The 27,235-nt window shown below is 35.1% G+C and overlaps 2 protein-coding genes across 4 annotated transcripts in view; one reads left to right on the forward strand and one right to left on the reverse strand.

The window, feature by feature from the left end:
• Positions 1-10,022, forward strand: part of LOC149777808 (sec1 family domain-containing protein 2-like) — a 39,101-nt gene extending 29,079 nt beyond the window's left edge. For all 3 annotated transcript variants that reach the window (XM_089938864.1, XM_089938866.1, XM_089938867.1), the window contains exons 13-16: positions 1,023-1,125; positions 2,288-2,443; positions 5,488-5,620; positions 8,554-10,022. In XM_089938864.1, the coding sequence (XP_089794990.1) occupies positions 1,023-1,125; positions 2,288-2,443; positions 5,488-5,620; positions 8,554-8,646 (485 nt within the window). In that variant the 3' untranslated portion in view covers positions 8,647-10,022. The remainder of the gene's footprint in view (positions 1-1,022; positions 1,126-2,287; positions 2,444-5,487; positions 5,621-8,553) is intronic.
• Positions 10,023-12,767: 2,745 nt separating this feature from the next.
• The window catches only part of LOC149777809 (mitochondrial-processing peptidase subunit alpha-like), a 49,995-nt gene continuing 35,527 nt past the window's right edge, over positions 12,768-27,235 (reverse strand). The window contains exons 8-11 of the mRNA XM_089938868.1: positions 26,743-26,833; positions 23,213-23,275; positions 18,297-18,441; positions 12,768-14,558 (exon numbers count right to left, since the gene is read on the reverse strand). Coding sequence (XP_089794994.1) covers positions 14,389-14,558; positions 18,297-18,441; positions 23,213-23,275; positions 26,743-26,833 — 469 coding nt within the window. The 3' untranslated portion in view covers positions 12,768-14,388. The remainder of the gene's footprint in view (positions 14,559-18,296; positions 18,442-23,212; positions 23,276-26,742; positions 26,834-27,235) is intronic.

The following is a 27,235-nucleotide window of genomic DNA, read 5'->3' on the forward strand; positions in this document are numbered from 1 at the left end:
ATTATATAGTTTCAAGATAGTGATTTATACTTTTAATTTGAGTAAACATGTTGATGTGGCCATTTGACCTTGGAAGGTATAGAATATACCATGTTCACAAATTTGACAGGATTTTAGTTCAGGTCATCGGTTTCCCACTAGAAAAATGTGGTAACCTAATTTCTGATTGGTAAGCTGCGAAAGTACCTGACTTTGTTGACAAAGTTAGAATGATCTGGAAGTGAGTATTCTACCCTGGTTCTTAATTGCATCTTATTTTTTTATATGAGGTATGTTTTGCTGAGAATTAGTTATTCATGTCTTAAACGTCAGTCTTAGTAGACTCAGCTTTATTTGTGTTATTTTTTTGTCTTTTTCATTTAATCATTGGAATTACGTGATCTGACTTTATGACTAAAAACTATTTTGGAATTCCTGTGAATTCATTTAAAGACATTTTGGATTATATCATTATGATACATCAAGACTGTTAGCACATCAGACTATTCTAGACTATTTGCCCTGAGTGACCGAGTGGTCTAAAGCGCTCTCCATTACGGATCACTGCCATCTCACCTCTGTCTGCGTGGGTTCGAGTCTTGTGGGTTGGTGGTTCTTTCCATTGTTTTTCCGGGTTCTTCCTCCACCATTAATATAGGCCACCATGTATAGCCTATCGTGTGCTAAAAAATGGCATTAAACCCTACAACAACAACGACTATTCTAGACTTTTGGCACATCAGCTCAATTGATTGAACTTCATTCAGAATACAGATGGAACTCATTTGGAATACAGGATACTTTTGGACTGGCAATAGAATTTTAGGGCTATTGTGGATTTCATTCACCATACTGTAAGTTATTTTTTATTTTTCACTTTGTATTTTAGGAAAATAAATTATTTGTTTAATTTTGCAAAACTTCTGTTACTTGGTTTAAGACCATATATTCATAACAGGTTATTTAGAATTACTGAGGTTTTAAGGGTATTTAAGTTTACTAAAGTTTTGGTGCCAAGTTTTACTGTCTATCTACTGTTTCAGTTGGAGAGGCTTCAGCTGAGAGCATGGTGACTGACATAGTAGAAGATCTTTGGGAGAAACTGATATCCCTCAGTTCTGCCAGAGAGCATATGCAGCAGTTCAGGTATTCTTGATTTTTGTCTTGCCTGCAAAGCAAAGGTATCACTTTTCTGGCTGTATTGTCATTGTTGGCATAGGTACTAATGTCGAGGTTTTGAAGTTTTGTCATCTTCTCTGACACAGTTTTGCATACAGTCATGAAACTTGATTATTGTATCTGCTGTTGATCAAGCCGCTCATCACATAAAAAAAATAGGTCACAGAAACCTCCTTTTCATACTCTGGTGACTTTGCGGTGTGTGTTGAATATGCCTTAGCAGAACAGGTTAGACATAGTATTTTGCAGAATTCTTCTATCATAAATATAATTTTTGTCTTGCCTGTATTTTGGTATAACATTTCTGATGGTGATGGCTATATAAGTATTAACAAATACCATTTAGTCTAACTGCATATTATGTAGATCCAGATATGTTGTTGCATAATGTGCAGGCAAATCTAGGTCTTTGCATTTTGTTAGGAGTAATCAGTAGAACAAACTGTGTAGACCTTGATCTCCTGGCAGATTATGTAATGGTAGGTTATAGTTTCTGTTGTTTTCAGTTGAACCCACCTTATGAGCAAGTATATGTGGCAAGTAATAGCATTTGAGAACAAACAAAGTCATCAAAAAGTTTACAGAACCTTGGGTAATCATTGGACACGTAACATTCTGCCATATGTTTACTTGACAGACATTCTGTTTGACTGACACAATCTCAATACATCCTGGAGAACAAAATTTGCTCCAAGAGGAATCTACTTTTTCTTGGTATATTTGCAATGAGAAATCATTGATCTTGAAACAGTGCAAATGAAATTGTGATTTAACAATAAATGCACAGTCAGCTATGAATTGTATGCATGTTTGCTAGACTTTTCCATGTAGTGGTCGTTAATGCAGGATATATATTTATCTTTAGCTGATAAAATGCATAAAGCCTAGTAAAATTTCCAGAATTGTAAATTGCATAGAACCTTAATTAATTTTTTTATAAATAATGCTTTCTTCAAAAAATTAAATATTTTGACATTTCACCAACATTCATTCATAATTAGCCTTTATTTCTGTTAAAGTTACATTATTTATGATTTATTACATTATTTATGATTTTTCATTGCTATCTATTCTGACAAGTTTAGCTGTAGAAGGAAGCATTTTGAACAAAATTATTGTATTATTTCAGGTCCATATTAGATCCAGGATCAGCTGTCAGTCTACCTGGCCTCAATCCCTTGCTGAAGCAGCTGGTAGCAGCCATCTTTGATCCAAGTAAACCAGATTTGCCAAGTATAGAATGTAAATCTTCTGGATTCAGAGATATACTAAAGTCTGGATTTGGGTAAATAATGGATTTGGAGATATACTGAAAGTCTGGATTTGAGTAAATACTGGATTCAGAGATATACTAAAGTCTAGAGTTGGGCAAATACTAAAGTCTGGAGTTTTGCAAATAATGGATTCAGAGATAAAGTCTGGATTTGGGTAAATACTGGATTCGGAGATGTACTTAAGTCTGGATGTGGGTAAATACTGGATTCAGAGATATACTGAAGTCTGGATGTGGGTAAATACTGGATTCAGAGATATACTGAAGTCTGGATTTGGGTAGATACTGGATTCAGAGATATACTGAAGTCTGGATTTGGGTAAATACTGGATTCAGAGATATAAAGAAGTCTGGATTTGGGTAAATACTGATTCGGAGATGTAATTAAGTCTGGATTTGGGTAAATACCGGATTCAGAGATATAAAGAAGTCTGGATTTGGGTAGATCATGGACATATCTATTTAGAAATTGAAGAAAAATATGGCATGCCCAGGTGACTTGATTGGATCTAGTGACTAGTTTCTTTTTTGGATTTTCATTGATTTTAGGACACGTAAGAATAATTTGTGAAATTGAATACAGACCCTGAAACAAGAAATTGCATCAAATCTGCAGTTTGCTTGCATTTCATATGCATGTGAAAAACATTCAGAATTCATTTTGATTGCATTACATTCAGGTTTGTCCTTGAACTGTTATCACAATAAACAACACCAACACACAAAACTACGACTGGTTTCACTTGATTGTTTTTTCATAATCTTGTTAAAGAATTGTACAAGGGGACACAATTCAAATTTCATTCTTTAAAATAAAATGTTTTAAAAAATGTAATGTTATTAATTAGCTATTGACAGATACATGACAAATTTTGAAATATCATATAATATCTGCATTATTACACATATTTAATAATACACTCTATTTATTTATAATCTTCAATATAGGGTTGAAGAAATTCATTTTGAGTTTGTGCTTATTTCTTCCAGTCATCATTTCCCTTTATTTTTTTAATTTGGAATTTAGTATCAGCGGATTTATCAAAATTGTTTTTGTTTTTCTGAAACTGTTGAGGAACCCTTCATTTTTCACAATGTATGAATTGTTGTGTTTGTGTTTCTCCGTGTATCATTAGTGTTCATCTGAATTTCATTTGCATTCAATTTTCATTTCAGTGGTAAATAACCTAGTCTGTAGATGAGCCATAGTGAAGGGTTATTAACATTTTGAAAACTTTGAGATATCTGTTTTTACTATATTTCTTTTTGTTTTTAAATAACTCACAGTACTGGACCTTTTTTAACAGTATTTTGTATTTGACCTACAGTTTACCCGATACAGGAAACTCCTTGTCTATGCACAAATATTGTCCGTTCCCATTTCATATGCCAGTGAGGGTGTTTATCATCTAGATCAAAGAAGCCAAGGGTTTATGGCTTCAGGCATTTTGAGCTTTTTTACAGTGCATATTTTGTGAACTATGCTTTTAAGAACTGAATCATTAACAGAGAAGATAAAAGAAACATTTTATTCATGGAAGATATGGAAATGCATTAGCTTAACTTCTATAACTTTTTGAGCAAAGTATTAAAAAGTGATCAGTGAAAGCTGAGTATGGTTAATATGGTATGTATGTAATACAGTAATAAAACTTGAAATTTTAAACATTGAACACATGAAATGCATTGCTTCTAGTTTTGTTTTGTTCAAGAATAAAGTCTATTATTTCCATTTTTAAACTTTTTAATCTTAAGTCGCATGTTACATGTGGGTAGTGATGACACATTTTTTTCATAGAAAGAATATCAGTTTCTAGCAACAATTCTGTATAAGAAGTTATTAGCTTGGAGATGAGATATTAATTTTTCAGCTGGTATAATTAATTTACTGAGAAAGGAGTTTTAAAAGGTAAAGGCAGGTTTAACCAACAGTTTACTGCAGCTAGGTAAGCACAACAGTGATTTATAGCTGAAGGCACAGTCTCCCTGGCTGTTCTTTTAATCTCAGACACCAATAGGAATAGTTAGTACACTGGTCATTACATTTGCACATCTGCAGGGAGTGGGTGATATCTAGAAGCACAGTGGAGTTTCCATCCCCACTAATGTGTTAGTCCTGGAATCTACATGTAGTTCTGTAGTTTCCAATTCATCTAGTGTATAATCCTGGAATTTAGTGATAGCTCTGTGAGTTTATTGTCCCCCTAGAGTGTTTAGAGTGTTTGTTCCAGAATCTACTGGTAGTTAGTACAGTTTCCAATTCCCCTAGTGTGTTAGTCACAGAATCTACTTGTTAGTTCTGTAGTTTCCTGTATCCCATGTGTGTTAGTCCCATAATTTACTGGTAGTTTAATACATTTCTAGTACCACTAGTGTATTAGTCCCAGAATTGACTAGTAGCTCAGTAGTTTTCAATGCTGCTAGTGTTTTAGTCCCAGAATTGACTAGTAGCTCAGTAGTTTTCAATGCCGCTAGTGTTTTAGTCCCAGAATTTACTAGTGGCTCAGTAGAGTTTCTAATCCAAGAATGTACTAGTAGTTCCAATTTAGTTCAGTGGAGTTTCCATTCTCCTAGGGATGTTAGTCCCTGAATTTATTAGTAGCTCAGAAGTTTCCAATCTGCCTTGTGTGGTAATCCTAGAATCTGCCAGTAGCTAAGTAGTTTCCAATCTCAGTAGTGTGTTAGGCTCGCATTTTACTAGTAGTTCAGTAGTTTCCAATCGCCCTATTGTGTTAGTCCCAGAATTGACTAGAAGCTCAATAGTTTCTAATTCCCCTACTATGTTAGTCCCAGAATTTACTTGTAGCATCACCTGATTAGTCCCAGGATTTATTGATCACCCGAGTTTTCTTCTTGTGATCAAAAACATTTTAAGATATTTGGAGTGAAAATCTAACCACAAATAACCTTGAGCATGAAAATCATACTTGTAATAAGCCCCTCATGTCTCAGAATCCTCTGTATGTCTAAAATGTTTGCAGGAAATATGTATTTTATATTAGAACAATTCATTCAACAAACCTCACTATTCAAATATTTCTTCCTTTGGTTTGAAGGTTGTTCCGAAGTGTTGCTAAACCAAGGCCAAGTGATGCCCCCCTGATGATACTCTTTGTTGTTGGAGGTGTTACTAGTATGGAGTTTAAACAGATTAAGGATGTTCTGCACACTTACAAACCAGATACACAGGTAGGATGTATGAAGGGAGTGTATTTTTATTTATGCAAGATCATACAAAAATCACAAATTATTTTTTTGTCAATCTCAAGAAGAGAAAGTTCCCCAAGTTACAGTTGGCTAAAAGCATTGAAGGAGGACAAACACAAAATGATCTGCAAGACATGTCACAAAGTCGTTCACATTTCCAACATGGAAAAAATAGTTCATCAGAAGTTGCACAAGCATACCACATTGCTAAATTTATCAATCATTTTGCCATAAATGTTTTGAGCATCAGCAACTTGAATATCTAGGTTTGTTATGTATTACTCTTTTCTACCTGTTTTGCAGTGATATGTAACATAATATATGGAGAAAATTCTGTTTCTATAATATAAATCTTCCTTGAAAGTTGTTGGATGTTCTTGACAAGTCCTTGGAAAAGGAAACTCTCCCTTGCTGTAGAAAACTTGCATCCATTGTAGATATTCTTAAGTTCATATTTCTAAGATTGGTAAGGTTTTTCTTCCTATTTTACAAAACATTTCCTGTTTCTCACTTATTTTGACTCATGGAAATAGTTCTTACTGAAGGAGTGTTTTCATCACTTGGTGCTACATGCACCATTTTCTTCACGATCATTGCTGTTGCTTGAACCATTATTATCCATGTGAGTGCAGACATCTCCATTATCTAGACTTTCCAGTGTTCATCATAAAACTGTCAGAAATTTCTTTGTAAGCATCTCTCAATAAAAACACAAGTGTCAGAAATTTCTTTGTAAGCATCTCTCAATAAAAACACAAGTGTCAGAAAGTTCTTTGTAAGCATCTCTCAATAAAAACACAAGTGCATAAACTTTGAGTTGTTTCTCCATTGTCACAGCAGGTCTAGAGCACAAGGCATACATAGTTAAGCCAGCTCAGTTCTTCCTGACATTGTCATGTCAGTCATCTAAAGCATTTTTTCCAGAATGTTTCCTATAATAGCTGAAACTGCAATTTCATGGGGTGTTCTTGAATTAAAACAAGATGTCATTACTGAAGTAATATCTAAACACATACTCTCATGAGCTTTTTACCAACAAGCACAGGATTGATATAGATTTATAATCAGTGGGTAATTGCGCTCCTTCTTCAGCATATTTTTATACAGAATTAAATATCAATGATATCAATTGATTGCTTAAAGAGTTACAATTTAAAGAATCATGGACAGAATATGTGGAGGAAAAATATTGCTTTTTTAACCAAATAATTGCTAGTGTTTTATGTTTTTCATTGTTTTAATTTTACAGGTTTTACTGTTCCGGAACATTGGTTGAACTTGAAGTGCAGTAAATGTTAAATACAGTTAAAATGATACCCTGTTTAATTGAATCTTTGCACACCAAGCTTATCAATGGTAGTTGTTTCCCCACCCACCCACCCAAAAAATAAACTTTTGTCTGCTTATAATGAAGAAACAGATAGCAGGTTGTTAAAAATATGCTTTGTACATTTCTAAAGAAATGCTTTTTTCTCATTCATGATACCAACATTAAATACTTTGCAGGCAGAGGACAGTCAGATCTGTTTTCACATGTACTGTGGTCACAGTGTAATATCTTTGCCTCTTTTAATACACTGAAACAATGTTTGTGGATCAAAAAAAATGAATTGTGAATACCCTGTATTCTGAATGAAAGCAAACTACTCCCCAGATGGCATGATACACACCACTACCTGTAGAAAACATTTTAATCCATGGTCAGACTCATTTTAAATTGTTATTTTTTGCCAAGATCAATTAATTTACTAGGTCATGACTAGATCTGCCAGCTTAGGCATTAGGTTGGGGTTATTGTGTGTTGCTTTTGTCATGTTTAAGATAACAAGGTTTAATAAAAAAAGAAAGTTTGGAAGTTTCTAGCAGCTTTAAGCTGTCATTATCCTTGCTCTAAGGGGAGGTAACCAAATTTGATGTATAAGGAGTTTAAGCTGCCATTATCTTTACTATAAGGGAAGGTAACCAAATTTGATGAATAAGGAGTTTAAGCGGCCATTATCCTTGCTATAAGGGGAGGTAACCAAATTTGATGAATAAGGAGCTTCAGCTGCAATTATCCTTGCTCTAAGGGGAGGTAACCAAACTTGATGTATAAGGAATGACAGATCAGATATAATATAACCTTGAGTGAACAAGTCATTAACGTTCTCAAGTATTTGAGTAACTGGTGTTAAAGTTATACAAAGTTGTGCTGTATATGAGTTAATTTACAAAATGGGGTACCATGTACCATGTATAGTCACGTAGAAGTCTAATTGCAAACCTGTAGGCCTAGATCTTTGTCACATAAGACCCCAGCCATTCCAAGTCTATGCAGATTGTTTGGAATATTCAGTAGAACATAGAGCTAGATCTGCCGTCTCATGTCCGATAATGAACCTGTCAACCTGGGTCCCTGTGCTTTTGGTACGATTAATAGTGGAACAAGCAACAATGACCCTGATCTGAGATCATATAATGTGCTGACAGATCCGGATTTAGTCAATTTGCATGGACCAATCAGAAAAACAACATGGATCCCCAAGATCACCCAACACATTATATTATTGCAGATCAGCTGTTATTGTATTCACTTTAATCCGACTTGTATGGTTGTATATACTGTAACCATTGATCTTCATCTTAGGCAATCAGCAGAATTGTTAATGGGCTAGTTCTTGTTTGCCACAGCATTATAAAGCCATCCCGAATTTTTGTTTCCAAATAGTGAAAGTATGATTTGTTTATTTCATGTACGGTCGGTGGTTCTTTTCGGGGATTTTCCGGGTTCTTCCTCCACCATTAATACTGGCCGCCATGTATAGCCTATCGTGTGCTGAAAAATGGCGTTAAACCCTACAACAACAACAACAACAACAACAATTTCATGTACGACCAACCAAACTCATGGCCATTCTATTATTTATTTTGAACAGGTCATATTAGGAAGCACAAGACTGATCACACCAGCTGATGGCTTGAATTTGTGTTTAGCCCATGACAACGTAAACATCTCTGATGTCCAATGATTTGTGTCCGTCTATCAAAGCTCAGGCACTGTACAATAAAGATGAAAATTTCCCAGAAGCAGTTTGAAATATTCCAAAATCAAGTACATTAGGAACTGTGGAGCAAAGCTTCTAGTTGAAATGTATGACAGTCCAGTCTTTGTTTGTCTGTTAGATTTATATGAAGCAATCATGGGGAAATATAATTAAAACTTGTGTAAAATATTCAGCTTATGCAGCATTTTAGTTAATGTGTCAGTTTCAGTGAGAAGAATTTGTGCAAGATAAAAAAGGATACTATAAAGTGTTTCACCGAGTGAGGATACCTGAATTAACCACACAAGATGGAAGTCATGCATCACTGCAGTACATTTTTATAACCCACTTTGATAACAGCAGAACGATCCTCTGGTTTTTCAGCAGGGGTTGTTTCCAAAACAGTTTCTAGTTTAATAAACAGTTTTGAATTCAGTGCAAAATCAACAGCTGTTTTGCAGTTTTCATTCAACTATTGTCACATTGTCATTAGTTCACAGTGGCCACATTTGTAATGTATATAGGGTGCCTGAATGTGCAATATTTTCTAACCATATATTTTTAATTATATTAACTTGGGCTGCGATTCTTTAAAATCTTTAAAAATAAGTTATGTGTGCTTTTATTTTTAATTTAGTACATGCAATATGCACTTGTCAATGAAATTTAAAGTTTATTACATGAAGGTGACCAAACTGGTAGAAGATTACCTGAAGATAGCTGATTCAGTATGAAAGACAACAAGAAAAAATGGGAGAATGTAAACAAAGCACATATATGTAGAATAGCTGAGGTTTGGTTTAGTTTGTTTTGTTTTACAGCTCAGCAACACATGTAGGCTTTATAGTGCAAAGAGCCTTGCCGAAGGACACATCATGGTAGCTAGTCTGATGGTAGGATTTGAATCCACTCTCTCTTGATCTTGAGTCTGGCATGGTATTCACTGAACCACCAAACTCCCAAGGAAATCGAAAAATAGGGTCAAAACAATCATACCAGGAGCCAAGTTTACATTATTGTCTTTTATGAAAGAGATGTGCCCTTTCTTTCATAAAAATACAGGAAGAACTATATTTTCTGTATATGCTTGTTTTCATGCATGCCATTATTTTCCAGATTTTCCAATACATTTTGGTCGATTCACAGGGTAAATTTTATGTACATCACATGTAAATTATTAAAAAGATCTGCATTAAAAATCCTGGTTTAATATATTTTTTAAATCCTTTATCAACCTATCAAAATAGTGCACAGTTAAAATTTGCTATTTATGACAGAAGACTAATTAAATTATTTAGTTTCAGAAATTGTTCATATTGAAATATGTTGTTGAGTGAATACTAATAAATATATAAAAATGATGGATGACTGAAATAGTTTTACATTTACATGTATCATTAGAATATGGATATAATTGTAACCTAAGGTCAGATTTTTTAAAACTATTTCATTTATATTTCTCATATTCAGAGTTTTTTAAAACTTTGCAAAGATAATTTTAATGAAATAAGCTGTGGAAATACCAGAATTTTTTTATCATCGGCAAAGTTTTAATGCACAAAAGTATCATGCAGACGTGCCAACCCTAATAAGACCTCATTAAGGCAGTAGATGCCGTTCATGCTATTTTCCCAAAGACCTCATTAAGGCAGTAGATGCCATTCATGCTATTTTCCCAAAGACCTCATTAGCGCAGTAGATGCCGTTCATGCTGTTTTCCCTATTGATATGAATATTTGCTTTACTATTCATTACTGTTGTCTCTTTCATCCTTGTCACTTGTTGAATGCCAGTTTTTAAAAAAAACAGCTTGATCATTCTGAAGTTTTGCAGAACAAAATAAATGCAGTTTAAAGCATCTGAGGTACTCCTGTAAAGTAAGTCTGGTTCCCTGACCAACTCCAGTGAATCTAACATGAAACCTGGATCCAAATCAAATATGGATATGCCAGTATCCAGATTTTACTGCTATCATATTTCTGCAATTTTATTTTGTAAGTCCAATTATTATGGGTCATTTCTATAAGACTTGATGCAAAATTGTAAGGGTTGGCAGGTCTGATTGTGTAGTTTAAGCTGTAGGTACCTTGAAGCAGTTTGGAATATTAATGTTATGATACACATATGATTTCGTATGATACATGTGTTCTGAATTTTTTTTAATAGAACAGTTTAGAGCAGACATTCACGGATTGCCTTGTCCTGATAGATTAATGCAGGTTAATGTAACTTACAATTATATTTATACACACACACGCACACACTGTATTTACTGGCATGGAATTATCTGTCACCAATTTGGAGTAAAAAGTATCTTGGTCTACTGATTGATGTTTGTCCTGGTGAGAACTGGTTGTGTATTCAAGAGTCTTCTTTTACCTTAAATGGCAAATTAAGGTGCTATATCCCATAAAAAATATTTTTTGACAATTGTTGGGTTATTTTGTAAAAAAAATAAAAAAAATAAGAATTTAAATGATATTTTAAAAAAAACTTATCATACACCCTCCTCATAAAAACTGCAAGTTGCATGCTGAAGGATTAGTCTTATTCACTGTGGTCAACTGATTTTCAAAAAACTGACAAAACATCTCAAGAACACTTCTAGTTTGTGTGAGGGCGAAAGGGTAAGTCTGCTAACAAGACCACTAATTGGGCTTAAGAAAATTGGTCTATTATCGAGTTGGTCTTAGCATATAGGCATGGTGGTCTTAAAACCACGATGGGTGTTGGACTGGGTTTTAATGGGTAATGAGGTCTGGCCATATTAAAACCATGATGGGTCTTGAATTGGGCTTTAATGGGTAATGATGTAAGGCAATCTTAAAACCATGATGGGTCTTTTACTGGGTAGAGGAAGAATTCAGTATATACCACTGATGCTGCAGTTCCTTTTGTCAGAGCTGCACAGTTCTAAAATGATGTAGGGCCATCTTAAAACCACAATGGGTCTTGGCATGGGTTTTAATGGGTAATGAGGTAAGGCCAATTTAAAACCATGACGAGTTTTGGCCTGGGTTTTAATGAGTAATGGGGTAGGGCCACCTTAAAACAACCATGGGTGTTGGACTGGGTTTTAATGGGTAATGAGGCAGGGCCATCTTAAAACCATGATGGGTTTTAATGGGTAATGAGGCAGGGCCATCTTAAAACCATGATGGGTTTTGGCCTGGGTTTTAATGGGTAATGAGGCAGGGCCATCTAAAACCATGATGGGTTTTGGCCTGGGTTTTAATGGGTAATGATGTAGGGCCATCTTAAAACCATGATGGGTTTTGACCTGGGTTTTAATGGGTAATGGGTTAGGGTCATCTTAAAACCATGATGGGTCTTGGACTGGGTTTTAATGGGTAATGAGGCAAGGCCATCTTGAAACCATGATGGGTTTTGGACTGGGTTTTAATGGGTAATGAAGCAGGGCCATCTTAAAACCATGATGGGTTTTGGCCTGGGTTTTAATGGGTAATGAGGCAGGGCCATCTAAAACCATGATGGGTTTTGCAACATGAGTTCTAGTAGATATTGTTGGACAAGTCAGGAGTTAATTTTCTCATTTGCATCTATGTTACTTTTACAGGACGCACTATTATTGGACCTACATTAAAAATAAACAGAAAGTTTATGTTGTTGTGCTTGATTTGGTCCGTTATAAATCTTTGAGTAGAACAGGTTTGTGGAACAACACAAAAAAAATATGTGAGGCATCTTCTTGCGACCATGTGTTGAAAACAGTACACGTTTCAGACTTTGCCATGACAACCTTCAGAACAATAAGGATTGTACTGTTTCCCTTTACTGTTAGTACAGAAATAACTGATAAATGGCACTTTCATAGGGTACCTATTGCTAATATGCACACAATTTTAATGTTTTCAGTTGGTGCATGCAAAATAGAGTACTATATACGTCAATCATACGATGTAAATCTTTAAAAATCTGAAGATAAAAGATCTGCTCTTTATTACCTATAGCATCAGTTTGGCTTTGTGGTTGCACAGTAGATGTACTCTGTGATTGGTAGATGAACACATAGCATCATTTTGGCTTTGTGGTTGCATAGTACATATACACTGTGATGGTAGATTCACACACAAAAAATACACAGGTTTTTCCAAGGTGTTTATTTGTTCGATTTGTAACTTATATGGTGTAAATATCCGCTGATAAAAAATATTTCCCTAACAAATGGTCTTGCCTTACAGCAGGTGGTTGATGAATCAGTAAGCCTGCATGCTCATGACTGTCAAATTTTGTTTCTTAAGCCTGCTTGACAAAATTCGTTTCATCATTTTACTGTCAAGTATAAACTATGATGCAGCATTTTTGTTTAGTCCTTCAATTTCTAGAATGCAGACCCTGATGTTCATAAGTCTTGATGCTTGAACAATCAGTGTCATGATGCATGTTCCGCAGTCAGTCAACCCCAGAACTAGAGGCCAAATTTTCAAGAAAATCTCACATTGCTGGCAGTCTATACTGACACTTGCATATACTAAAATCCATTTGTATTCATCATCTTGTACTTGATGTAATGCCTTTGTCATTGCTGATGTATATCCAAACACAATCAAAGGGTCGAGTTTTTCAGACTGTGCACGATTTCAGCTGCATTGAAGAGAGATGGTAGCTAAGAAACACCAGATTTGGTTAACATGCAGTTACTTTTCTAACGTTCTCAGATGCATTCATTTTTTAAAATGAAAATATACATGTTAATTGAATTGAGCATTCTTCTTTTCAACCATCTAAAATGTTTATGTGGGCTATTTAGATACGTCACTTTTCAACCCTTCGTTTTGTTACTCCATATAGGATTTTTGTTTGACACGAACACAGAACAAAAGCAATTTACTGAACATAAGAAAGATAACTTTCCGACAACAAGTGTTATTTCTGTTAATACATTTATAATGAAAGTTTAAAGATGTAGCATGTCTATACACACCTTATGACATCACAAATTATGTTATCACTTCGACTAAAGGAGAGGCACAACAACTATTTTCAAAGTCATTGTACTACACAATTCTGTTGCTTAGTCCAATAAATTCAGTCCTTTTTTTTGCGCTGCAATAAAAAACATGTCGATTCTGTGCTCATTTCAAAATTAATTTATGAAACTTGTCAAACAATTTCAATCTTTTGATCACCAAGAATCAAAGATAAAAATTATTCAACTTGTTTCATACATTTAATCTGAAATTTACTCAGAAGATCATTAACATTCTATGCTACATAAAAGCAACGACGATGAAGTCAAATGGTAACTGTAAGTTCTCATTAAAATTCATTACCGATCTGTCATGATTTCATTATAGTGACCTGTAAGTAAACCATTTTGTCTAGATTTTCTGCTGCTGTGGCCAACAGTTACCATACTAATCTGTGCTTTCATCTGTATATAAATTTTGATTTACATGTGTTATCAACACTATTTTATGACATACTCTACTGTAAACCAAAGAGTCACTCCAACTAAATCTAACTTGGAAGGGCAAGATTAAGCCTATTGCCAGACTGCTATCAAGTTTAAGTTACTCTATGGCTGAGATACACAAGAAGCCCAGGTGCCAGACTTCTATCACTTTCTATTTACTGCCATGGGGTGAGGTACACAAGTAGATATCCATCTGTTTTGCCTGTACATACTTCATTTAATGTTATGGAAACATATATATAGAGTTGTAATAAAAAAAAGTTAAGTCAGAATTGGTCATAGGTTCTTGGTTATCTAAAGATCGAAAATCTCCGTGACACACGTCCACTCTTGTTTAATAAAGCAGACTGGATTTCTGGAAGGGCTGGAAGTCTGCTTAAATTTCCATAGGCTGCTACACTTGGTTTGCTCTGGAGAATTCTTTCTGCCACACGAATAATATCTTTCTCCGTTATTTTTGCTGAAAGGTAGGACCAAAACAACATTAGACAATTGCCACATGAAATGAGCCTGGATAGTCCAAATGGCATCATCTATACAATAAGGTTTTGAGGATTCTTTTCCATAAAATCCTTAAATAATTTTTGTGCTCAAATTTGTAAAAGTTACTGTTATAATATCCTCAAACTATACTTTATTTATAAACTTTATGTGTAAAGGAAAATGACGAAATCAGAAGTAATTTGGTTATGTACAATGAACTAAAAACTGCAATTTTTCATCCAGCAAGCCCAAGCATAAACCAAGACTAGCATGTTGCTTTCTCCATCACAAATGGTGATGCAAATGTTATAATGTTGAAATTTTGTATAAAGCTGCAAAAGCTGAGTCTTGTGTTCTCCAGGATTGCAACTATAAAGTTTTCCTCATTTTACATCCTTGACCACGGAAAACTTTAAAATCAAGAATTTATCACCAAGAAATTAAATATTTCTAGATTCTTGAAATACTGAGAGAGAAAAATGATTGTCAAAAGAAATTCTATGAAATCTTTATTTATTTTTTCAAACATGCTCCAACCATGATTAATGTCAGAGATTTAAAACAGAAGATAGCAACTCAAAAATATCATGAAAGTATATTCGGAACAATTATCTTTAAAAGTTTCATTAATTCTGCTTGTAGTACATATATATATTTATAATATTTATCTTAAAAATCAAATCTTTGCTAAAAATCTATTCTGAACTTGTGTGTAGTAAATGTATTGGGTGTTTTTCATGTCATCTTAAGTGTCGGTATGTGTTAGCATTGCATTGCTACCACATTCAAGCAAACTGTTTCGTAAACCAAGTTTCTCCAAGAATACTTATTCACATTAACATTGGGAAAAAGCACTTCTACCTCTAAAAACTGATAATCATGAAAAGATTAAAAATTCATACAGACAAAGGGAAGAAACTGTTTTCAACCCTTCCCCCTACCTACCCTCACCACCACCAGGTGGCTATGGTTGACCAGTTTTAGCTTCAGCAATATCTCGACTTGGCTGAAGGCATTTTTGAGGAGGTGTGGCATAGTTTAATAGTATGTAATCATGTCAGTATTCTCCATGAAACATTATTTATCAAAATATTTGCTTCCTGCTTCGAAAATTTTCCCCTTGCCCCACCCCATCATGTTCACATTACGAGAGTAGGCAACAGGAGGAGATAATGTTGAGCGTCCTACTTTTACCGTGGTCATTCTTGAGGGAAGAAGGATACTTCCTAACATCAGACCAGCACAACTGACGGTCAAAAAGGTCATGATGACAGTCCCCCGGTAAATGAAGCAAATAACTTTTTTTATAAAAAAGAGAAGAAAAAAAATCACCAGGTGAATCCAGCAAATGTGCTGTTCTATGCCCATAGTAAGGCTTTTCTGACTTCAAATGGTCTGGTGATTGGGCTGCTGCAGCCACTGGACCTACCATATTTAATTCTTGTCTTGGCAAAGCTATATAATGCTAACTGCATCTATGTCTTGGATTGCTGCATTCTGTTTCAACACGACCCTTGCAGCAATAATTACTGAGCTAACATTTTTCATCAGACATACTTGATATTTTGAGATCTTGGAATACACAGAGTGTATAACCCACTGTAGCCATGATGCAACGGCTTTAGTGGCTTTAGTGGTTACTTCCTCTTTCCTTGGTTTCACTAGAAGGAGATGTTACTGGAAATGCAGGCATAATATCTCAAGATTTTATTTTCATCGAGACTCATTATCAATTAAAGAATCATTCCTATGTATCTTAAAATATCTGCTTTCCAATAAGTTTCAAGTAAACACCTGTGGCAGTAAACTCCACAAAATTCAGAGAGAAACTCTGACATATCATTACCATATCTTTCATATAATACCACAAAGAATGATATTTGAAACTTCATTTATTCTATATACTCACATATAAGCCGAATAAAGGGGTGGTGGCTTATCCACAGGTCAAGGTCAACGCTTGAAAATGTTTAAGTATTTTTGCTGACTACCATAATGGCTGTAAATCTTGGGACTTGTATGCATGCGAATACAAAATTCATTTTAGGTGTCCCAAACACTTACTAAACTGTTATAAACTACTATGATTGTTTTTGTTATTGTTTTGCATATTTTTCTGATTTCTCCAACATGAAACTAAGAATTCATAATCCAAGGGCCGGTTTGAGTTTATCCAGAAGGCTGTACTATAATATACAGTACTTGCACAGTGCAAATCATACTTAGTGTCATTTAAATCCTTGCTTTTTCCCAAAAATATTTTATTCAGATTTTGCTTTACTCATTGTTTCCACCAAATCGCATTCTTCCAGATCACATTTCAGCTAGATGTAGATATCATTTTCATTTACGCTGATCCATACTCAGGAGTTACTCTTTTTCAATGATATAAGCAATCCTACAACTTGAGGTAATCTTTATGATAAGGTACACACATTTAATTGTGCAAGGCATATAACTAGCATATATTCACTTTAAAAGAATGGTATCAACATGGGCTACTATTCTGAATATAGATCAGCTAAGATTATCATCAATTTATTTTAGTTTCGTGTTCTGGCTGAACAAAATCGAAATTTTTCACACAATGGAAAGCAAGTTGTCTTGGTATCTCCTTTGTTTATATCTGGCAGAATTGTCTTTTGTTTTCTGACAGCAATCTAGGCCAGTTCATTATTAAAATTATACAACTGGCTTCGGTTAAGAGGTAATTTTGTCGGGCTGCTATACCAGTACATTAATGTACAATTGCCTTTCACTCCATAATGGCACAATTACTGTAGCAGTCTAAAATGGGCTGTAAGGTTGCTTACATCAAAGCAAACTACAACTCAGTTTGTATAGTATTACAATTATTGTCAAAGCATTATTTCTGAAACTTCATTATTGTATTTTGGAGATATTATTATTTAAGTTCAGTGCAGTAGTGCCTATAATTTGAATCCCACTGATGTACTTCATTTAGTGGAAGCTCAAAACTTCAATGTACATATGGTAGTGCCATTTTGTCAATATGCTCACTAGCCTAAATGCGAGCATTGGATCAAACCCTATTGTTGTTTGTTGTCATCCTAGGATCACATTTTAATAATTCAGCTATTTACAATTTCAAGGCAAAATAAAAATGTAATTACTGATGCATTGGTACAAAATTCTAAGGAAATAAGGCAGAATCAAACAATAATTAAGTAGTCAAAACCAAGAAAACAGAAAATTAAATTTATACTTTTAAAACAAATTTATTAACTTAAAACATTTCAATGTAATAATCATTCATACCAACCGCGAGAGTTATAATTTTATTAATACAAGTTTGCCTATATAAATGCATTTAGAACTTACAGAGTGCATCTTGTGATGTCATCTTGAACTTATGGTCATGCACTTTTTAATGGTTTTACCTATTCCGTCTGGGGGAGTCTGCTTATATGTGAATAAGCTTATATGTGAGTATATACATTACATAAAACTTTTTCACTCAAAGTGTGTTAGAATGGAAATGAAAGTAACATTTAAGGATCTTTAGATTTTAAGGTGCTTTACTGTCACAGTCAACTTCTGTTTTACTGATCAATGATGTGTCCCAGTTAAATTCCATTAGTAAAAGTAAAACCACCATTAAGATCTCAGATGCTAAAATACAATACTTCTATCCCAAAATAGCAACAAAACAAAAAAGAATAGAACATACATCCAAGTGTCAGTCTAGAATTACCTATTTGTTCATAGTAGTATTCTGGCTGTTGTCTGCAATTGGTGGACAAAACTTGGCGCCCGACATCCTCAAAAACAACCGGCCTAGCCTCAAGGTTCATTAGCAACATCGACTGGAGCTGGGTCTTAGCTCTGTTTAACTCTTCCTGTCGCAAGAAATCAAGACTGATTAGGAAAAGAAAGATTCATTTTGGCAATAATAACTTTCACTATTATCAGTTTTTCTTGCAACATTAAAGGTTTGATTATTCACTCAGCTAGCAGGACGTTATCATTAATGTACAAAATGTGTTCACTTATGCTATCTGTATTGGCTCTTCTACCATATTGGAAAATTTCATTGCGTTGGAGGCAGAACAATCACCAACCTGCACTTAATTAATGATACTGATGGCTTAGCAGGAGATGAAGAAGTACTAGAAACCTTAGTGAACCGTCACAACCAAGCATCACTAAGGTATAGGATGGAGATCATTGCTGAAAAGACCAAGCTAATGACAAACCCGAGTGGCCCCCAAAAGGAAATAAGAGTGAATGGACGGAAGCTGGGCATAGTGACATGCTTCAAGGTACCTAGGTGCTATTGCTCCTGATGAAGGTTCCAAGCCTGAGGTTCCTTCCAGGATTGCATAGTCAATAGCTGCACTGGCTGAAGCCTATTTTGAAGGACAGCAACATCACACTTGGGTCCAAGATCCCTCGTCATGTCCACTTTCCAGTATGCATGTGAGACATGGACACTGTCAGTGGAACTAGAGGTAAGATGTTATCCAAGGATCAGAACATCTCAAAACTTTGACATTTCTTATCAGCAGGTGTGCATTAGAATCCAAGGTGCAATTGGATCATGTGAAGATCTGCTCACCATTGTCAAGAAACAAAGATGGTTTGGTTATGTCTCGTGCTCATTTGGCCTATCAAAGACAATCTTACAGGGCCCAGTGAGAGGAAAGAGAAAACGAGTCAGAGATGAGAAAATAACATCAAAAATTGGACAGACATGGACTTTGCAATCCCAAAGAGCAGTGGGGAACAGGGCAAAATGGATAGAGAATGTTGCAAAAAAAGTCATCAGTGGTGCTCCTCAACCAGCCAGGTTACAGGAGAAATGATGAATGAAATGATGAAGCAGGACTCATGACCAAAAGATGGCTGAATGATTAGCATTCCCGATTCATGACCAAAACGGTGTGGATTAAAATTGAATCATAGGTCAGCCTGGACAAGCTATGGCTGTGTGTCTTTGGCAAGGCACTTCACTCTAGTTGCATCAGAAGTAAATAACCTGCTTGTGTTGATGTGCCATAAAAACACCAAAACGAAACCAAACAAAAATAAACTTTGCACACAGCATTCTGCCACAAGTCCAAAAGGCAATAACCCATGTAAATGATTAAAGCTATTTTTTTATGTATACAGGAATCAAATATAAAATTATTTCTTCAATTGTACTGCTGAGGCTGAAGCCCTCTCTAATATTCCTTAACAATAACAAGATTTTCAAGATGGGTCAACCAAGGCAGCCATATTGTCATTTTCATTTAGACCAACTAGCCATTATAAGTATTTTTGATGTCAATACAACCATCCATTCAGAAAGAACAGCTTAAACAAGACTTCCATGATGGACGCCATAGTGGTCACTTAAAGTCACACTGGCATAATTTTCATTTATTTGGTTAAAAAAACAAGAAGTCTTTGGTTCTCTATTTGCGATTTTTTAGTTCTTGGTTATAATATAATGAACATTTTGTTTACTCAAGTATTTATGGAAACTTGTAATTGTAAGGGGGGTGGCACACAAAGTACTTGAAGATCATCAGTTTCACTCTATATTGAACAATGTTTTCATCATATCTCAACTTTTTTCAAGTCAAATTTAGGTTCCATGGTTCTTCAAAGAACATCAAAACATAACCTGACTTACAAGATTAGAGTTCAGTACTGAGAATCAGTCCATTACAAGTACCAGTAAAAGGAAATTATACCGAACTGTTTGAAAACAAACTGAATTTTACACACTGCTGAAAGTCAGTCCATTACAAGTATCAGTAATAGGAAATTATACCGAACTGTTTGAAAACAAACTGAATTTTACACACTGCTGAAAGTCAGTCCATTACAAGTACCAGTAATAGGAAATTATACCGAACTGTTTGAAAACAAACTGAATTTTACACACTGCTGAGAGTCGGAGACTCTTTTGATGGGCTGCAAGAGCAGTCATGATCTATGTATCACCCTTGCTCAATCACCATGGAAACCCTCATGGGCACTGCCACCCCTCTTATGTGTATGGCCATGCCTCCCATTCAATTTGGTCAAGTTTTCTTTTATCATTATTAGTGAATTTATGTAACTTAAGTTTAGTAGCTGTCAAACAAAAAATAGTTTCGAATGCAGTCAACAACCATCTATAACATCATGATCAAGAAATTGTGATCCACTATGTCTTATGCTGGATCCAGCATGGCCACCTGTTATGCAGGAGTACCAGGTTCAAATCACACCTGTCATGCAGGAGTGCCAGGTTCAAATCACACCTGTCATGCAGGAGTGCCAAGTTTAAATCACACCTGTCATGCAGGAGTGCCAGGTTCAAATCACACCTGTCATGCAGGAGTGCCAAGTTTAAATCACACCTGTCATGCAGGAGTGCCAGGTTCAAATCACACCTGTCATGCAGGAGTACCAGGTTCAAATCACACCTGTCATGCAGGAGTACCAGGTTCAAATCACACCTGTCATGCAGGAGCACCAGGTTCAAATCACACAATGTGCTTTTTGTTTGTTCATCAATTATTGGGTGTTGATGTGCTTTTATTTAGAGAAGATGAACAGGTTACTACTGACATTTTTGTCTTAATGTACACAAAACATAGCAGAAAATAAACAGTTAACAACTGACATTATCTTGTGAAGAGGTCACGGGTTGCCAATGGTCTAAAAGGCTCACCATTACAGATCACTGACAAGAAACTTCTGTTCGTGTGGGTTTGAGTCCTGGACTCAGCCAATGTGGATATGTGAGAAAGCTTACCAGTGGCTTCCCATGGGTCAGTGGTTCTTCCTGGGGTTCTCCCCAGGTTCATCCTCCACCAGATATACTGGCTGCCATTTATAGATTATTATTCAGTGTATCCCCCAGGGGTGTATAATTGAGGGTAAAAAAAAAAAAAATGGTGTCAGAATTGGGGGTCAAATAAAAAATGTGGGGGTCAAAAATGTACTGACAAATTTTCATATGACTTGTACTTTTTCAGCTTGAAATAGGATATTGCAACTTGCACCACACACACACACTCCCTCTCTCTAAATATACAAATAAATCAACACGCACAATTAACAAACAAATGCATTGTCCATTCAAAGAATAATTTTATTAGTTCATTTTTCTTTTAAAGTCGTTCTGTTAACAGTCTCCTTATAATCAATATGAAGCAATATTATATCCCAACACATTACATACAAGCCAATACAAAAAGCCAAATCAATCTTTTTAACAAAATGGCAGTCAAATTACTGCCTTTCATAAAATGTGTACTATCATCGGTTTCATTGTACTTCGTCCTAGAACATAATTATCCAAATATCAAGGAGGATAATGATTCATCTTCTTTCTAATAAGTTATACTTGAACTTTAAGATCTATCTTTTATTGCTGCAAAGTTAAAAACCAACACAATCTGCAATGACCCGTTGTCTTTGTAATCCAAATAACGCATTTGTCTCTGCAAGTTTTCTGATTTCTTTCTTGTGAAAGAATGTCTTGGGTTATAATTTGTTCTCCAGAGATCTTGTGGCGAATGAGGGCAGATTGTTTAAAATTCTAAAACCCTGTCAAGAAAGGATTATTCACTTTTGCAGTCTCCGCAATCACGCGATCATAAGTCACACCGGTAATCCTAATGCATGAATACTGTATTCCAGTCAAGGGCATTATTTTCTCCATTTTTCATTAAAGTTAGATCCACAGTTACTCTTTTGTGTTCTGCTTCTTTAACTTTCTTCATGAATGCTATTTAGTGCACGGCGTTTTAATCCGGAGATCACTATCTAGTGCAACATGCATTCAGATTAAACAGCTAGATGACAGCTTGCTGAACTAGATGGAAATCGCGCGAGAGCTCGCGAGATTAGGGGAAGCTACTCCATCATAACATTGCCTATGCTAGTCTGGTTCATTATTTCGAATGTTCCCTGCGTTGCACTCTGCTATACAAATAGAGGAGCGCAAGGCAAGGAACAAACAAAGCAGGGAACCAGTCAATGCATATGCTCGAAGTATATACGATGCCATCCATCGTCCAATGCATTGGGTGTTAAATAAATTCTAATCACATTATGAAAATCCTTTGCGTCAAAAAAACGTACGGCAACAAAATGTGTGCGTCAATTTTCTCCAGCGTAAAGGGAAACACTGCTATAATGTGCTGAAAATGGCATTAAGTCCTCAACATTATCTTGTGGGACACCATAAGAAATATGCCACTTCAATCTACATCTTAATAACCAATAAATCTTTGCATAAAATAAAAAGAAAATTTACTTACCAAGTAAACAACATATATTTAATTTCAAATAAATAAACTCACTTAAAATACATTATTTCCCTAATGCAAGCAAATAACTTCTATATAAGGGTCTAATACAAGACTTGTATGGCTCATATGAACTACCTTATAAAGAGGGACTGATTATCTACCTCTTTAATGGCTCCTATGAACAGCCTTACAAAGAGAAGCATACCTACCTACAGTAATAAAGTAATATGTGAGTTGCCAATATGTATCTTATTTTGGTTATTCAATGCATCATTCAAATGGTAAGTTCAATATCTATCCACCCTTCCATCTATCCACCTATTTATCACCGTGACATGTTTGGAACTTATGATGATACTCTAGATGTACTTACAGGATGGATTGACCCTGTTGTATTAACCAGCTCTTGAAGAATTACTTCCACCAAATCACGAAGCTGAAATGAAGACATGTTTTAGAAAAAGCTTTTGCACTGATCTGACTGTATATGACAAAAAATAATGCTGCTAACTAAATAATTAAACACAATCCAAGACTGCTTCAGTGGCCTAAGTGGTTAGAGCATCCACTTTGGATGCAGCACATCGCTGGTTCGAACCACAGCCAAGTCATACCAAAGAGTTATAAAAAATGGTACAAACAACTGCCTCGCTAGGCGCTCAGCATTAAGAGGTTAGTGTTAGGACTGGTCGGCCTGGTGTCAGCATAATGTGACTGGGCGGGACATCATTCTACATATTTGCGGCATGATGTGCCAGTGCTAGACATCACTATAAACTGCCACACTGTAGACATCATAGCGATATGACTGATTTTTTTTTAAAGCTACGTTAAAAATCCATATTACACACACACACAATCCTAGAATATGTAGTTGGTATTGGTTGAATATGAAATGTGATTGGTCTTGGCTGAATATAAAACATACAATTGGTCTTAGCTGCATATAAAACATGTGACTGCTCTTGGTTGAATATAAAACTGCATATAAAACATGCGACTGCTCTCGGTTGAATATAAAACATGTGATTGGTCTTACCTAAATGTAATTGGTCTTAGCTGAATATAAAACATGTGGTCTTGTTTGAATAATATGTGACAGGTCTTGGTTGAATAGAAAATGTGATTGGTCTTAGCTGAATATAAAACATGTGGTCTTGTTTGAATAATATGTGATTGGTCTTGGTTGAATATAAAATGTGATTGGTCTTAGCTGAATATAAAGCTACAGAAGTTGTGTAAAGTTTGTTTTGTTGAAAATTGTGCTTGTGGGGTAAAAAATTATAAAGTGTCTGAATATGTAATATAAATTAACACCATATCAAGAACTATAAAGTGTCTAAACTTGTAACATATATTAACACCATATTAAGAATTATAAAATCTGAACCTGAATATAAATTAACACATATTAAGAATTATAAAGTCTGAACCTGAAATATAAATTAGCACATATTGAGATCTAAAGCATATACTATGCCTGAAGCTTTACAGAATTTAATATTTTTCAAGGATCATTCTGACAACATAGTACATCCTTTTTTTAAGACATATTTTTGTTTTTCCTTAAAAGTTTGAGGCATATTTAATTAAGAAGCATACTATGAAAAATATATACTGGACTTGGTATTTTTTTTTAATTAAACAAAAATTAAAGGTGTCAAGATTGGTATTTGTTTAATTATACAAAAATAATATGTGTCAAGAGGACGCATATGCCACAGCCAATGTGGTATAATTGAAAAAACCTTGCATCCAGATGCAAGGTAATCTTGCAGGTTAAACTGAGGCCCTAGCTCAAAGTTTTATGCCAAAAGACAAATAACACATTATTTTGGCCTTCTTGGTTTTTATTTTAAATTCATTCAAGTTAATGAGCAGAAAACAACCACTAATGCATGAGTTATTTCTATTTCCAATTAGGAAAAACCCCACTGAATTTAGATGCAAAAGTGAAAACAGAACTGAAACTGTAAGTTCTTGATATTTAGGTCACCGTCAAATTCAAGCAGGAGTCGCTCGAAGGGAGAGATGCTCTAATGGCTGGAATGAATTCCCAGAAATTCAATATAAGACCATTCCTTCTTTTTAACTGCTTAGTGTTGAAACCATCTATGATATTTTTGAGCAATAACATTTATTTTGGAAGTTGCCACTATGGTGATCAGCACCATTTTTCTTTAGGACAAACAGGACAGTACTGGATGAGTTTTTGGTGAAAACCCTTTGTGAACAATGAGTTCATTTAGGAAGAGTAGTGATAGCATGATTTTTAAGATGGCCATCATCATGGCCATTTTGGATGTCAGATCAGCATCATTTTAATTTAGGCCCAAGTGGATAAGTCTTTTGCTGAGAACCCTGTACAGATAAGACTTTGCATTTCAGATGAGTATCTTTAACAAGATTTCAAGATGGCTGCCATGGTGGCCATATTAGATGTCTGAGTGGCACCAATATTATTGAAAGAGTCTTCTCATGAAAATCCCAGGTCAAAATGACTTTGCATTAACTCCTTCGGCCATAGAGGTTTTTGTCGTTTTCACCTGAAATGCGCATAGGAAAGACATTTGGGGGGCTATTTCTGAATACATTGTAATACATCGGCTTTCAACAGATTTTCCATGAGACTAATGCCTAGTTGTATTAGAAACATCATTTTCCATTGGTTATTTTGCTTGTGCATGAGCAGAAGGGTAAAATTTGGATTTTTTTTTCTTTTTCTTTTTTCTCTGCTTAATTGACTCATCATTTTCGTATGGAGACCGCTCTTTATTCCAAATGCCCACCTTATCCTAGTTTTTGCAATGGTTCACCTATCTGTGCGCAGTTCAGACCAGTCTGCCTTAGATCTGAGGCCAAAAGGTCTAAAATCTGGACACAAAATCGCATTCTGAATTTTGGGTGAAAAAAACAACGGGTCCAAAAAATTAGGCTTTTCACTCTGTATTTTGTAGTGCAACTAGAACTTCCAGATTATTTGGTATCATTTTAGAGCTATATCTGTCTGCTTTTTTGTAATACCACCCATGTTGGTGTATCTTAAATGACCTTGATGCTGCAGAGCTCGGAAATAAGGTACAGCCTCATCACGCCTACAGACGGGATTGGGGCCGAATCAGTTAAGGGGTAGTAGTGACAATTAGATTTTCAAGATCACAGATACAGCTGTCATCTTAGGAGATCAGCACCATTCTTGTCTAGGACCATCCAGACATGGTAAGAAATCTTTCAATGAAAACCTTGTATTGATATGATCATCAATACAGAAGGAGTACCAATAACAACAATTTCAAGACCATTCTGATGGCCATATTGGAAGTCCAAGCAGCAACATTTTTATTTGGGACCAACTAGACTATGGGATGAATGTTTTTGTAAAGTTTCAATGCAATCCTCCAGGTAGTTAAGGAGTAGTGATAACTTGTGATAATACATGGACAGAGATCATGTCAAAAGATGTTACCAGTAAAGCTAAATATGAAATTCATGAACATATGGATTGGTGTACATACATATTATGGACATGGTTCACAAAATATTTTCCCTAGTTTGAAACATGGGGATTACAAAATACATTTTTATATCCATAGAGTGTTTCACAACACATAAATGCATGATAGGTTATAATGTGCACATGCAATCGGAGTAAAGTTCCTTTGCCAGGGACCTGGCTTTAAGTAAATCTTAAAGCAAATGTCTGACACTACGTTTTCACAATTAGTGAATCAAAGTGACATTGAGAACGAAAAATCCCATGCAACTGACAAAAAAAAATAACTGGGTCAAACTCAAGCTCAGATGTTTTATGATTTTCAGGTCTGTTCTGGGCAGGATTTGAACCTAATAGTCACTTTAGTAGCAAGTCCTGCAACCCCGAAATACCCGACATGGCTGACTTACCTTATCTGGGTGTGCACTACTATGAATACAAAACAAACCGCTATCACTGTATGCATGGTTATAAGCTGTTGCATTATGGATCCAGTGGTGTCTACAATAAAATAATTCACGAACAAATCACAATATAAGTATGTTCACTACATTTTTTCATGAGACTTAAATCTCTAGATTATATGAATATAGATTCCAAAACATGATCTTGTCAAAAAAGGTAATTTTCTTCAGTTCTGATGTGTTATAGATTGGTACTAGATTTTCCAAGTTGCTGCTAAATTTTGTCCTGAAAGAAACTGACACAATGTCAATTTTAATTACACAGAATAGTTTTAAAATAACATATAGTGGTATTGTTATCTTTAGAGACATTTTAGTGATTTCATGGTCCCAGAATTTGATGATGGAAATAAATCCCATAAACCCATATACATTATCACCTATCAGCAGGTTTTAAAAATATAACTAACCATGATTTCAATGACAATTTGATTATTAA

This window comes from Sinohyriopsis cumingii, chromosome 17 (assembly GCF_028554795.1).
Source record: "Sinohyriopsis cumingii isolate HCF-2022 chromosome 17, ASM2855479v2, whole genome shotgun sequence".
In the NCBI taxonomy this organism is placed as follows: domain Eukaryota; kingdom Metazoa; phylum Mollusca; class Bivalvia; order Unionida; family Unionidae; genus Sinohyriopsis; species Sinohyriopsis cumingii.